Source organism: Oncorhynchus masou, chromosome 3 (assembly GCF_036934945.1).
Source record: "Oncorhynchus masou masou isolate Uvic2021 chromosome 3, UVic_Omas_1.1, whole genome shotgun sequence".
Lineage (NCBI taxonomy): Eukaryota > Metazoa > Chordata > Actinopteri > Salmoniformes > Salmonidae > Oncorhynchus > Oncorhynchus masou.
In genome coordinates, this window is record NC_088214.1 from 30,772,645 (window position 1) to 30,787,865 (window position 15,221).

Here is a 15,221-nt window from a genome sequence, read left to right on the forward strand (position 1 = left end):
TACATGATATGCTTAGGTTCATAGAATGAGAGTGTAGAAAGGAGAATCACTATACCGTACCAAAATAGCATGCAGCCAGTAAATTATTAAAGTATTCCTAAGCCAATGTGCCATTATGCTTCATGAAAGAATAGACTGTTATAGACTGTTATAGACTTTATGTTCCATCCACTGTAGGGGCTTTGCAGTAGGGGAGAAGCTTATTGTATATCAAATTATTTAGTTAAACAGCAAGAGGGATTCCTAGTTAAATTTGATATATTTGGAACCATTAAATATCTTGTTTACATAATGTAATTTCCTTTAAAATTATAATTTGGCAGTTTGAGGTTTGAAGAAATATATTTTGTGTTCAGGCCAAATTGAGTTCATCCGACAAATAAAATACAATTGATTTTCAATTTTAAGACCCCTTGAAGTATTACAAAAGTATAAGACAAAAACATTTTGATGAAATGTTTTCTTTGGTCTTACTGCAATTAGTCCATACAAATTAATTGAAGGAATAACAGATGAATAACAGATGAATAACAGATTCACTACACTACATTTTCTGAAGTGTCTGTACGATATCTCAGAGAAATAAGAAAGATCAGGAAACAGTTTGTTGTTTTTTTACATGTTTTTTTGGCATTAAACAGTCTCCATATATACTTCTATTTATTTTTTCAACTGGTACCGTGGGACCTTCAGATGAGTCTTGAGGCCTTTGGTCATCCTAGACCAAAACAACCAGCATATACGTTTTCGTGAGTCTCACATTTCCACGGTTATATTAGTGTGTACCCCAAACTGTTCTGATGCTACAAACAGAAGTTGGCAAATAGGCAGTCCCAAGACGCTTGTGTGGGTCAAAGATTACAACGGACAACACCATTGTGCCATACTAGTTTGTAGGCCGTTCGGACGCTGCAGATTATTTTGTGAGAAGACCAATTATTGGGATGTCTCATGGTCTGACAAACATCGTTCTCGCTCTGTCATCTTTCACTGCAGACACATCCAATGCACCACAGATGCATCCAATGCAAAAAACAGATATCCCTAGCTTAAACTGACAGATTTTGATGGGGATTTTGTTATTATGCTCATTAGATTTCCGTGGGGGCACTGACATCAAATATATATATATTTTTTAAACAGTAGTCAAGTCAACTGATGATTGGTTTTATGATTGAAGCCAATGACTTACCCTGGATGCAACCATGATCCTAATCACTGTCTCCGAGGTGCATATTAACGTAAATGTTGGGCAATGACATCACCATGCAGTGGTGTAAAGCGTTTAAGTATAAATTCTTTAACGTATCTGTACGGTAAGATGTATATTTTGGACATCTTTTACTTCACTACATTCCTAAAGAAATGAATGTACTTTTTAATCCATATGTTTTCACTGAAACCAAAAAGTACTCATTACATTTTAAATGCTTACCAGGACAGGAACATGTTCCAATTCACACACTTATCAAGAGAACATCCCTGATCATCCCTTATGCCTCTGATCTGGTGTAACGGTCGTCGTGTGAAGAAGGTGTGGACCAAAGCGCAGCATAGTAAGTGTTCATGTTATTTTTATTTAAACTGAACACAAAACAAAATAACAAAGAGAATGAACGAAAACAAAACAGTCCTATCAGGTGCAGAAACACAAAACAGAAAACAACTACCCACAAAATCCATGTGGGAAAAAGCTACCTAAGTATGGTTCTCAATCAGAGACAACGATAGACAACTGCCTCTGATTGAAAACCACACCCGGCCAAACAACAAAGAAATGTAAAACACAGAAAATGAACATAGCATACCCATCCCCAGTCACACCCTGGCCTAACCAAAATAGAGAATAAAAGCCAATATGGCCAGGGTGTGACAGTACATTGGCCCACTTAGGTGGCGCCTCTGGAGCGGGGACCCTCGCAACGAGCCCCGGACAGGAGGGCAACTCTGGCAGCGCCGGACAGGAGGGCGACTCTGGCAGCACCGGGCAGCAGGGTGACTCTGGCAGCGCCGGGCAGCAGGGCGACTCTGGCAGCGCCGGGCAGCAGGGCGACTCTGGCAGCGCCGGGCAGCAGGGCGACTCTGGCAGCGCCGGGCAGCAGGGCGACTCTGGCAGCGCCGGTCAGCAGGGCGACTCTGGCAGCGCCGGGCAGCAGGGCGACTCTGGCAGCGCCTGGCAGCAGGGCGACTCTGGCAGCGCCTGGCAGCAGGGCGACTCTGGCAGCGCCGGACAGCAGGGCGACTCTGGCAGCGCCGGACAGCAGGGCGACTCTGGCAGCGCCGGACAGCAGGGCGACTCTGGCAGCGCCGGACAGCAGGGCGACTCTGGCAGCCGCGGGCAGCAGGGCGACTCTGGCAGCGCCGGACAGCAGGGCGACTCTGGCAGCGCCGGGCAGCAGGGCGACTCTGGCAGCGCCGGACAGCAGGGCGACTCTGGCAGTTGTTCACACCAGATACTGACTGGTTTTCCGATCCTACTTTCTTTTTAAGGTATCTGTGACCAACAGATGCATATCTGTATTCCCAGTCATGTGAAATCCATAGATGAGGGCCTTATGAATGTATTTCAACTGACTTATTTCCTTATATGAATTGGAAAAAGCTTGTGTGTATATTTTTGTTCAGTGTGTAAAATAATTGCAAATTGTGAATACAAGAAGCAGAAAAATAACATGCAATTGTGACAAGAAAGGGTTAAAACATAATGAATGTATATTCTGTTTGATGGGGTAAATTATTCTACAACACAGACACCTGTAGTGTTGACATGCTGAATGCATCATTGAAAAGAATAGGAGCAAATGGATGATTCTTTACTGACACCTATTGACTCTCACTAGTAACTTACCCTTGAAAATACAAGCAATGTCAAGGTTACACCTTGTTGGGCAGAATGTTGAACACTAGATGGAACTATTGTATCATTATTAGATGTAGATTTGCTTTTGAGTGTTCAGAGATTGAAGACTTGTTCTTCTGACTGTCATGGAAGTGACTAGAGTCTTCAGAAGTGTAAGGATATTTAGGAGTATGAAACTAGGGTATTTGATGCAGTGCTACTCCATTCATGTTATACTTCAATATGAAGTAAACAGCTTGAAATTAGTAACTGATCTTGACATGAATTTAGGGTTAGAGTTGTGGGTAGAAAAGAGTGGTTTAGTGTTTAGGACATATTCATTCTTCTGCCTGTTGATAACTTTCTCCCTGTCATCTGATGTTCTATGTTTTTGTACATGTCTTTGGGTTTCCTGTCACTTTGGTTCTCAGAGCACAGTAGTACAGAGCAGAGTATGTTACTTCAGCAGAGGAGATCTCCAAATCCACGTTTGGCATTTTTGTCATGATTTAGAGTGAACCCTGGTGTAATATCCACATACTCCATAATCAGTAACTGTGGTGCTGATTTGGGATATTGTAGATTCCATAGAAGAGTGTTAACAGAGGTGTAGTTACAAGAGAGAGTAACTCTGTTCATTTCTGAAGCCACTCCTACATCAGTGTAGGGTATTAATACCTGTTTACAACTGAAACATAAAACATATGTAATATTTAATAATTGAAACCCACATGGAAGATTGAATTAATTACAAATGCAGTATGATGATAAAAACTATTCCAAGTTTTAAAAAAACACGCATCCTCATTTCATGCATTATTATGATAATCTTCGATTTGAAAAATAAATACACCTTAGCATAATCAAAATCAGTTTAAATGAAAATGTTATGACTTACCTATCAAGTCAAAGAAGAGTAACAGTGAACAGAACAACATTGTAGATGGCAGGATGTGTAGAAGAAGCACCAGCTGCTGATGAAAAGCACAGCATCAACTGGCTATGATCTTCATGGTAGTATCATGTTTTATCTTGACAATTCATAATCTAATCAAAAAAATGTTATTGGTTACATGCACATGTTTAGGAGATGTTGTTGTGGGTGTATGTAGTGAAATGCTTGTGCTTCTAGTTCTGACAGTGGAGCAATATCTAACAAGTAATGCCTAACAATTTCACAACAAATGGAAAGGAAAGGAATGGAATTAAGAATATATAAATGTATGGACGAGCAGCGTCAGGGCGACATAGACTAAGATACAGTAGAATAGAATAAAGTATATACACATGAGTTGAGTAATGGAAGACATGCAAACATTATTAAAGTGATATTGTTCATAATCCAATCCTGAGTTTTATACTCTAGCTCCTCCTGTTCATAATATTGAAACAAAGACGTTTTATGTGTACATTTAATTGCATTTTGCAAATAATGTATGTATTAAATGCTCCACTTGATGGTGTGGTCAAACAAAATACATCCAATGCATGCAAATCTATAACGAACTGACAGGTCTGTATTCTGCTCAGTGCAGAGTCAGTGAGTTACGGTATGTGTCACTGTGGACGTCACAGTACAGTAGCACAGAGCAGTCTCTCAACTTCAACAGAAGATATCTCTTGATCTGTACATGTCTTCTCTTTGTTCAGTTTAATAGTGAGGTGAGGGGATGGAGGTTTATCTCTCACTACAGTCCTAGAGGCATGGTGGATGAAGATGAGGACTTGAGGAGCTGATCCTGGATGCTGTTTATACCACAGTACACTGTATGCTGAGGATTAGTTGCAGGAAAGCTGAACATTCCTACCCTCCTCTCCATACACTTCATGTTGGTTTAGCTGGATGATCTGCTGAAAACTGTCACCTGCAAATGTGAAGAGGTGTTGGATAAATCACAAGGTAGATGTATTTGAAATGAGGAAAGATCTTGGTATATACTCTAAAATCCAATAGCACGGAAAAACTATGAATTAGCTTAGTTAAAGAATAAGAGGAATACAGTAATTTACTAACCTGTCAGAGCAGAAAGTAAAATAACTCAGTAGAGAATTGTATCGTAGCTGAGCTTACATGATGGAGTGAAGTCCAACACAGTTTTTAAATGAAAATACTTTTTTACTTAACTAGGAATCCCCACCCCTTCCCTAAAATATGCATAAGTGGAGTTTATCATGACCTGTCAGGTTTTCATACAGTGTTTCTGGATTTCTTGTCAGTGGAGCATCAGGGCGCAGAAGTACAGAGCAGAGTCTCACTTCAGCAGAGAAGATCTCCAGATCCACACAGGTTCTCTCGTTATTCAGATTAACAGAAAGTTGAGGGTAACCATGTTTAGCTCTTATTATAGAGGGCTTTGAGGTGACTGTAGTGTAGAGGAGGAATTGGAGACCTGATCCAGAATACTGTCTGTACCACAGCAGACTGATTTTACTGTATAGTTACAGGAGATCTTAACTCTGCTACCCTCTAAATAATACTCCTCAGGACTGGTTGGAGTAATATCATCCTCTAAAGTATCACCTACAAGGGCTGAAATCAGTAGAATATAACAGAGCAGCATCATGGTCTATGTTACAGAATTGAAATGAATGTGTTATTTAGAAAACAGCAAAGCCAAAACTCTGCTGTGACTCTGAAATGATAAGTAGGCATATACAATATTACGCCTCCTCTAAACATAGGTTTTTAGACACAACCACCAGGTTTCATTCAGTTTGACTGACAGTCGAGGATCCAGACCTGGAGCCCGTGATGGAGACCCGACACCATGCAGAATAAGCAGGATATACTGAGGAGGTGATCCAGGGTCCTGGAGATACCATTGAAGAGAGACTGCAGATGAGTAGGTGCATGAAAGTGTAATATTGCTACCTGCTGGAGCATACACCTCCTCTCTGATTGGTTCAATGGTCTGACCATTACTGTCACCTGCAAGAGATGCAAAATATGTTATTCTTCTATTATTACTTATTATTATTATTATTATTAGATCTATTTTCAACACATCAACACTTAGTTTAGATTCAACATAACACCAATAATAGTAGATTACTTTCGTGCAACTACTAAAAGCATAATAAAGGTTGCGATTGACATTGTGACTGAATCTGGAAGTTAAAATGATAACACACAGCACAGCAAGATTTGTGTATTAAAAAAAACATCATCCTCCTTCTAGTTCTGAATGGACCATCTTTTCTCAAACCTTTGAAGCCCCACCCCAAATACAGAGAGTTGTCAGATGAGCAGAAGTAACAACAGACTCCATTTTACACACTCCGTTTGACTCTCCTCCGCCTGACTTCCCTGCCACCTATACACCTATGCCTGACATCTTCTTCATGTATGAGGGTCCATTTTGTACTATCAGTGTTGGTTATGATCCCAGAGTAGTCCAGTATGAGGAACTGTAGAGAGGATCCAGGGTGATGGAGGTACCAGAACAGACTTTTGGTTAATGAGCTGTTGTATCTCCAGGAGAGTTGAACACTACTACCCTCCATAACATCCACTACATCTCTGTCTGGAGTAATTATGTCTTCAACACTTGCACCTGTAAAAAAGAAAAACATGTATTACTGAGTCAATGTAGACAGTGTACAGTATATCCACACTTGGTGTTTCAAAGTGTATTACCTCTTGATATTGATAATACCATATTGTAATGAATACTGGACAGTGTATATTCTGCTAGTACACATTCAGTTAATGGAGAATTTATTCTTGCCTACAAGTGCACAAAAACAAGACTGAATAGAGCAGCATCATAGTCCCTGGGTGTTAGACAGAGACTTCTCTGTAGAATTATCTTCTCTTGGAACATTCACTCACTGGTTGAATCAGTTACACTCATTACATGTGATGTGTAACACTAAGCTCCTCCTCTTGACACAATAGAATAGGTGTATGTTGACTCATTCTTGATGGTACTATTGTCAAATGAAACTTGGGACAGAGCAGAAATGCTCTCTCAGGCGATGTTAGGTTTTTGTACAGTGTTTCTGGGTTTCCTGTCACTGTGGGCCTCAGAGCACAGTAGTACATAGCAGAGTCTGTCTCTTCAACAGAGGAGATATCCAGATCCACACGGGTCTTCTCTTTGTTCAGTTTACCAGAGAAGCGAGAGTCACGATAATCATCTCTATATTCATTCCGAGTGGAGTGCTGGATGAGCAGAAGGTATTGGGGAGCTGATCCTGGAGACTGTTTATACCATAGTAGACGGTCTGCTGAGGAGTAGTTGCAGGAAAGAAGAACATTACTACCCACTTCTGCATACACTTCATGTTGGTTTGGCTCGATAGTCTGCTCATAGGTGTCACCTGCAAATGGGAAGAGATGAACATTAAGTCATTTTTTAAATTGAAATAAACATGTATTTTTGTAGTTTTCTAAACAGAAAACATGATATTACTTTGAAAGCCATAACTTACCTATTACTGAGAACATAATAAATGACCAGATAAACAACATGGCTGGGGTTGGAAGTCAAACTGACTAATAGCACAACAGAACCTGACTTCACTTGCAAAGTATTCAGTTGATCATTTCTACTTAGTTTACCTACAAGCTCCACCCCTAAGCACAGTTGCTTTTGTGAATCTCAATCTCTCCTTTCCTCTCATTTGTCCTCTCTTTTGTGATACTGCATCTCTCTTTGCATGTTGTATGAATCACATATGAAAGGTTTGTATACAGTGTTTCTGGGTTTCCTGTCACTCTGGGCTGCAGGGCGCAGTAGTACAGAGTACAGCAGAGTCTCACTTCAGCAGAGGAGATCTAAGGTTCTATCTATATAGAATATTAGTCACATCACGTCTAATTTATCTTTGGATGGTTCTTCATGATCTGTGTAGTTAGACTTTTGAAAAGTAAATTTTAAGTGAAAAATAATATAAACTGGGAAGTTCTATCTGCATAAACCCATTTCAACTTGGCGCTATAAGGTTCTATCTGCAATCCAATCACAAGCAAATACAGACGAACCAAATACAGACGAACCAAATACAGACGGACCAATCAGAACACGCCTTTGTCATATCTCTCTAGGTATGGTCTCTAAGCTGATCTAGCCAGCAATAATGGCATGCAAGTAAAATAACAAAACTGTCAGAAGTCTTTACCATATAAACTAACGTAAAAAATAAATAAAAAGTAAAACAATAAAACAATAAAACAACAATAACGAGGCTATATACAGGGGGTACCGGTACCGAGTCAATGTGCAGAGGAACAGGTTAGTCGAGGTAATTAGTATATGTAGGTCGGGGTGAAGTGACTATGCATAGATAATAAACAGCGAGTAGCAGCAGCAGTGTACAAAACAAATGGGGGGGTGGTGTCAATGTAAATTGTCCGGTGGCCATTTAATTAATTGTTCAGGAGTCTTATGGCTTTGGGGTATAAGCTGTTAAGGAGCCTTTTGGTCCTAGACTTAGCACTCCGGTACTGCTTACCGTGCGTTAGCAGAGAAAAAAGTCTATGACTTGGGTAACTGGAGTCTTAGACAATTATTTGGGCTTCCCTCTGACACCGCCTGGTATGTAGTGTTAACTAAGGACACAACGAAAACGTTCCAGTTTAACAACGTTTACTATACTGTATGAACACACTACCATTCCACTGAAGGCTAGGTCCATCAACAACCAAACTTCCCACGCAGGCGCACTCTTGACAGAGTGATAGCCCCATAATAACAGAAATATAGGGATACTTAAAACATGAACTTAACAATCTCCCTCTTTTCTTTAAAGACAAATCAAACAATAACAACATAATTAAATGTCCAAGTATTATTCATGTAGGTCCTGTATGGAAGTTTGGCCCCAGTGATGTACTAGGCTGTACGCACTACCCTCTGTAGTGCCTTACGATTTGATGAAGAGCAGTTTCCATACCAGGTGGTGACGCAACCGGTCAGGATGCTCTCAAAAAAGTTATTTATTTTTGTCCCCCATTTCATGGTATGCAATTGGTAGTTACAGTCTTGTCTCATCACTGCAACTCCCGTACGGACTCGTGAGAAGCGAAGGTCGAGAGCCGCGCGTCCTCTGAAACACAACACAGCCAAGCCACACTGCTTCTTGACACATTACTTGCCTGATACAGAAGCCAGCTGCACCAATGTGTCAGAGGAAACACTGTACGCCTGGAAAAAGTGTCAGTGTACACTGAACCAGGCCCACCACAGGAGTTGCTAGAGCAAGATGGGACAAGAACATCCCTGCCGGCCAAACCATCCCCTAACCCAGACGACGATGAGCCAATTGTGTGCCCCCCCCATGGGTCTCCTGGATGCGGCTGGCTGCGACAGAGCCTGGACTTGAACCAGGATCTCTTCCACTCGGGAGTCCCCGCTGTAAAACATTTTGAGGATCTGGGGACCCATGCCAAGTCTTTTCAGTCTCCTGAAGGAGAAAGGTGTTGTCGTGCACTCATAACGACTGTCTTGGTGTGTTTGGACCATGATTGTGTCTTTAGTGATGTGCAAACCAAGGAACTTGAAACTCTCAACCCGCTCCAGTATAGCCCCGCCGATGTTAATGGGGGCCTGTTCGACCCCCCTTTTCCTGTTTTCCACAATCAGCTCCTTTGTCAGAGACCGGGCAGTGTGGTGCCAGGGCAACAACCTCTCTCTCAATGTGAGCAAGAGGTTGTTTTCCTGGCACCACACTGCCCGGTCTCTGACCTCCTCCCTATAGGCTGTCTCATCATTGTTGGTGAAGTCCAGGATCCAGATGCGGAGGGAGGTGTATAGTCCCAGGGTCCTTAGCTTAGTGCTGAGCTTTGTGGGCACTATGGTGTTGAATGCTGAACACTAGCCAATGAACAGCATTCTCACATAGGTGTTCCTTTTGTCAAGGTGGGAAAGGGAAGTGTGGAGTGCAATTGGGTCATTTTGTATCTGTTGGGGCGGTATGCAAATTGGAGTGGGTCTAGGGTATCTGGGAGGATGCTGTTGATGTGAACCATGACCAGCCTTACAAAGCACTTCATGACTACCGACGTGAGTGCTACGAGGAGGAAATCATTTAGGCAGGTTACCTTCGCTTCCTTGTGTACAGGGACTATGGTGGTGTGCTTGTTGTCACATCGTTGTTCAGAGATGATAGTAATTTGTCTGATGATGGTAATATATTTCCTAACATATTTGATGAGGTGTTACTACTCTAATTTTTTTATTTTTTTCATTTAAACTTTACTTAACTAGGCACGTCAGTTAAGAACAAATTCTTACTTTCAATGAGGGCCTAGGAACAGTGGGTTAACGGCCTTGTTCAGGGGCAGAACGACAGATTTTAATCTTGTCAGCTCGGGGTATCCATATTTCAACCTTTCGGTTACTAGACCTACGCTCTAACCACTAGGCTGCCTGGTAAAGTAGTGTTCTTCTATTATTTATGTATTCAAATTGCTACAGTTTTCTTAAAAACTGTATAATTCAGAAGTGTCAGATAGAACCAAGATTGACATTTCAGAGACGTAAGGTTTTATCTGTAATTGCAACACACTAAAGAAACTGACTTACAAATAGGATTTTAATACTCTGCACTTTAGTTACCTTTAAGGTGATACCATTAATAGGTAGTGAAAGAAGAATTCATTATAAAACAGTTCTGATAGAATCTGTAAGTCACATGGTCACAACATGTCGGGATTCCAGTAACATCGGGTATTGAGAAAATGGTAATGAGAGCCGTATCCTACCAAAGATAAATGCAGCAAGAAGAACAGAGTTCCAAAGCCAATGTCCCATAATTATCATAGGATACAAAGAGCAAGTCAAACTGATGTTATGATATAGAAACTGGTCTGCTCTCTTGATTCATGTCTTTGTAGCAGCACAGACCTAGACCATGCAGCACAGCACAGAGGGGATGTTCAAATACTGTAAACAATTCATTTTAAAGTAGAAAGCAACATTTTCTTGGTAATTTGGCCAACTTGTGGTTGATGCTGACTTTTCCATTACGCTGTTCCTAATACTGGATATAATGCAGCTTTTTCTAAATTCATCTAAGTAACACAACTAGGCCAACTCTAAAAGTTAAACAATGGTCTATTTTCTAATCCATGAGATATTGTAATGGCATTTCATTGTCTCTTACATCTACCTTTACACCAGGTCTCAGAGCATTTCATAATGTCCTGTAAGTAAATCTGAACGACTCCATTTAGTACATTGAAAAATGCTATGTACTAATTTGTGGATGTCTATCATCCATTTTGAAGAAAATGTTAATAAATACAATTTGTATGATATGCTACTATTTTTTCAAAACATACAAAATGTTAAGAATTTGCAAAACATACGATATGTTATGAATTTGCAAAATGCATGATATGTTACGAATTCCCATTTGTCGTGGCTGATGTTAGCTAGGTGACTAGGTGGCTAACAATAACGTTAGTTAGCTGGAAAACATTAGCTAGGCTCTGGGTTAGGGTTAAGAGTTAGGTTAGATTGTTAAAACCTCTTGAAGCGAGTGGGCACTATTTTTATTTTTTGAAAAATACCGTTCCCAAAGTAAACTGTCTATTTCTCAGGGCCAGATAACAGAATATGCATATAATTGACACCTTAGTATAGAAAACACTCTAAAGTTTCCAAAACTGTAAAAATATTGTCTGTGAGTATAACAGAACTGATATTGCAGGCGAAACCCCTGTCTTTCTATGCATCCCTATTGCCCATTGAAAGGGATATCAACCAGATTCCCTTTTCTGTGGCTTCCCAAAGGTGCCTAGAGCCTTTAGACGTAGTTTCAGGCCTTTATTTTAAAGAATGAGCGTAAAAGTCCACATTGCGTAAGTGGTCAGTTGTTTGAAAAACACCTTGAGGATTGATTATAAAAAACGTTTGCCATGTTTCTGTATATATAATGGATATAATTTGGAATTTTTGTATGCGTTGTCGTGACCGCTATTTCCGGTGGATTCCTGGGCATAACGCATCAAACTAACTACTAGGTATTTGGATATAAAAAATATATTTATGGGACAAAATTAACATTTGCTGTCTAACTGGGAGTCTCGTGAGTGAAAACATCCGAAGATCATCAAAGGTAAACGATTACAATTATCCCGGATCCGGGATGGGTGGTTCCAAGAGGATTAGGGAAAGGTTTAGCAAAAAGGGCTAAGGATTTGCATTAAGTAACATTCTGTCTTATGTAACCATAGCAAACATATATTTCATTATAATTTGAGAGCCACGGATTTACAATTACTATGTTAAAACCTGTTAAAGATAGGGCTGTCTGCTGCCCCCTTTGGAGTAATTGCGTGCCCATATTAAACAGAAAGAAAATCTTTCAAAAATTGCTAATATATGCCTATAAAAAATATTATTGAATAGAAAACACTCTAAAGTTTCTAAAACCGTTGAAATTATGTCTGTATGTAAAGCAGAACTCTCAGGGCAGTCATTCTCCCAAACTCTCTCTTGTTGGCCCAACTTTGACGTCATCGCCCCCACCCTTCCCAAGCGCCTACAGACCTGGGAACAGTTTCTATGTCTTCAGCGCGATGTCTGCTTTCAATGGGGCTTCTCATTGTGAGAATAGCGCGCTCACGTGAGTTTTGGCGGCCCGAAACCTTTCGGTCACGCGAAAAAAAAGGTCACATTCATGCGCGCTCTTCTTCGGTGTTCTCTCTTTTCCAAGAATGATTGAACGGCACGTGTGTTTCTGTTCGTCCTGAGAATTGTTGTGCACCTTTATAACACGTTTTGGTGCGCATCCACTTGACTTTTGGCTGCATTTCAACCGAAATATGTCGTGTTTGATAACCGAAAGACAGAGACTTCACAACTAAACGATGTTTTTGGTGAGTATAATTCCTTCCAGGTCTTCTGATGGAAGAACAGCAAAGGTAAGGGAATATTTACGTGTTAAATTTGGGTTTCTGTGGACTCCAAGATAGAGGAGCCATCATGCTAATTTCTGAGCGCCGACTCATATTATAGCCTAGTGAACGAATTCTGTAACGTTAAAAATAAATGTAACACAGCGATTGCATTTAGAAGAAGTGTATCTTTCTATATATATGTAGAACATGCATATTTAGTTAAAGTTTATGATGTGTATTGCTTGTTATCTGACGTTATCTGCTGGAGCTATCGTCATTTCTCCGGACATTTGAGTAGCATTTTTTGAACAATGCGTAATTGTAAAAAGAGATTTATGGATATATATAGCATATTATTGAAAAAAAACATAAATGTACTGTGTAACATGTTATATTACTGTCATCTGATGAAGATTTCAAAAGGTTAGTGATTTATTTTTCTTTTAATCCTGCGTTTGTTGATTGCATATTTTGGCTATGCAAATTAGCTGTGTCTTTGGTGGTGGTTTGACATAAATATGTGCTATGTTTTCGCCGTAAAACATTTTAGAAATCTGACTTGCTGGGTAGATAAACAAGGTGTTTATCTTTCATTTAAGCTATTGGACTTAATGTGTGGAGGTTAAATATTTTTAAGAATATTTTTTGCGTTCCATGCGCCACATTCCAGCTGAGGGTGTTAGGGAAAGTTCCCAAGTGGGGATCAACATCCACAAAAGGTTTTAAGTCTAGTCTATGAGACTCGGCTGACATTTAAAGCTGAATTGGAAGAGGTAGCTTTATTGACATAAAACCTATAATTATCATCATCTGCTACTACTAGTCTTGGTCATATCAAGGAGATAGTGAAAAGGTTACTGTGTCAATTTCAAAGTGGTGTTGTATACTATACAGACAGGTTTATTATCATTGTGTAGCTCAGTATGTTTTTATAAAGGGGTTATATATCCTGTATATCCTGTTGTCACAGTGGGCCTCAGAGCACAGTAGTACACAGCAGAGTCAGACAGCTGCACCCTCTGGATCGTCAAGGGGACTGATTTGGAGTTGGAATCAAGATCAGCATGAAATCTCTCCTTTAACTCAGTAGCATTGTCCCCAGTTCCAAAATTGAATCGCATAAGCATATACTTGAGGTAGTCGTTTGCTCGCTGTTCGTACCAGAATAGATATGGACTTGGATCGTCTGTTTCATAATGACAGACAAGTGTTATTTGTCCTCCTTCAGTAGCCGTCTCAACTCCTTTTGTCTGTAACACTCTGTCTCCTCTGCATTCTGGGGAGAAATGATGTAAGTAGAAAAAGAAAGGCTGTTTGATGATTTATACACATTAAACCATTGGGAACATATAGAGTGAGCAACTTTCTCTATTTCTCATGACAACATAAAGGGATAATTAAGGCAATGGCAGCAAATGAATCAAAAAATAGTTATCATACCCCCAAAAAATGCAGAAAGAACCAGACATTTCTTCAGCCATGATTCCATGTCTATTGTGAGATGTGTAGGTAAGGGGAGAGCAAACACACTTGTATGTGTCAAAAGCTTTTGAAACCACTTCTTTAACTCTGCCTTAGGAAGCATTGAGGAGGAGCTTCCACTAGGCTCTCTAAGAGTCTTACATCACACTATCAAATAGTTTTTGTAATGAGGCTGTGTATCCTGTTGTCACAGTGGGCCTCAGAGCACAGTAGTACACAGCAGAGTCAGACAGCTGCAACCTCTGGATCGTCAAGGGGACTGACTTGGAGTCTGCATCGAGATGGGCATCAAATCTATCCTTGAACTCAGTGGCATTTTTACTTCCAAAAGGAAAACGGCCCAACATGAACTTTGGGAAGTCATTCACTTCATGCTTGTACCAGAACAGGTAGATATTGTTCATATTAACGGCATCAAATTGACAGTCCAGTGTGACCTGTTCTCCCTCAGTAGCGATCACATCTCCTGGTGGCTGAATGACTGAGTCTTCTCCTCTGCATTCTGGAAAATAATGTAATACACATTTGTATTAGGGAGAAAATAATCAAGCAACATATTTGAGTGAATAAAAAAGTATGAATTTAATACTGATAGTATTATACTGAAAAATATGTTTAAAAAAAGAAATGGATTCGAGCAAAGGCAGTAAAAAAAATATATATATATATATTATAATACCATAACAACATGCAGCAAGAATCAGTAAATTACTCAGCCAGGGTCCCATGTCTGCTAGTGTGAGATCAATGGGAGAAGAATAAACCACTGATGTAGCTAGGCCATGATGGCACCATGACATTTTTCTCTCCTCCTCTTTTTGTGCATTGTCAAACATTGAGAATCCTGAGGCAAACACTCTACTGAGCAAAATGTGAAATTCAGCCTGGAATCAACCCCCCCCTGGAACTCATCACTATTGCTCCCTTCTGAATTATGATCTCTTCTCAGGACATACAGAGGAGAGTTCCTAGTTAACTGGATGTACCAGAAGAGATCAGGAGATGTACTACTGGTAGTGTAGTTACAGCTGAGTGTTACCAGTCCTCCTT

The 15,221-nt window shown here is 40.2% G+C and overlaps 1 protein-coding gene across 1 annotated transcript; it reads right to left on the reverse strand.

Moving 5' to 3' along the window:
* Positions 1 to 8,818: 8,818 nt before the first annotated feature.
* On the reverse strand, positions 8,819 to 15,010 carry LOC135507079 (uncharacterized). The gene is made up of 5 exons (XM_064926622.1): positions 14,851 to 15,010; positions 14,320 to 14,673; positions 13,658 to 13,911; positions 9,088 to 9,429; positions 8,819 to 8,890 (listed from the first exon to the last, which is right to left on the reverse strand). The coding sequence occupies exons 1-5, from the start codon at positions 15,005 to 15,007 to the stop codon at positions 8,819 to 8,821; spliced, it is 1,179 nt and encodes a 392-aa protein (XP_064782694.1). The 5' UTR covers positions 15,008 to 15,010.
* Positions 15,011 to 15,221: the final 211 nt, after the last annotated feature.

Coding starts and splice junctions, on each gene's coding strand:
- LOC135507079 (XM_064926622.1), bottom strand. CDS start 15,007: ATGTTTGACAATGCACAAAAAGAGGAGGAGAGAAAAATGTCATGGTGC. Junction 14,674..14,850: donor TCTTGCTGCATGTTGTTATG/GTATTATAATAT, acceptor ATTATTTTCCAG/AATGCAGAGGAGAAGACTCA. Junction 8,891..9,087: donor ATTGGCTCATCGTCGTCTGG/GTTAGGGGATGG, acceptor GTTGTGTTTCAG/AGGACGCGCGGCTCTCGACC.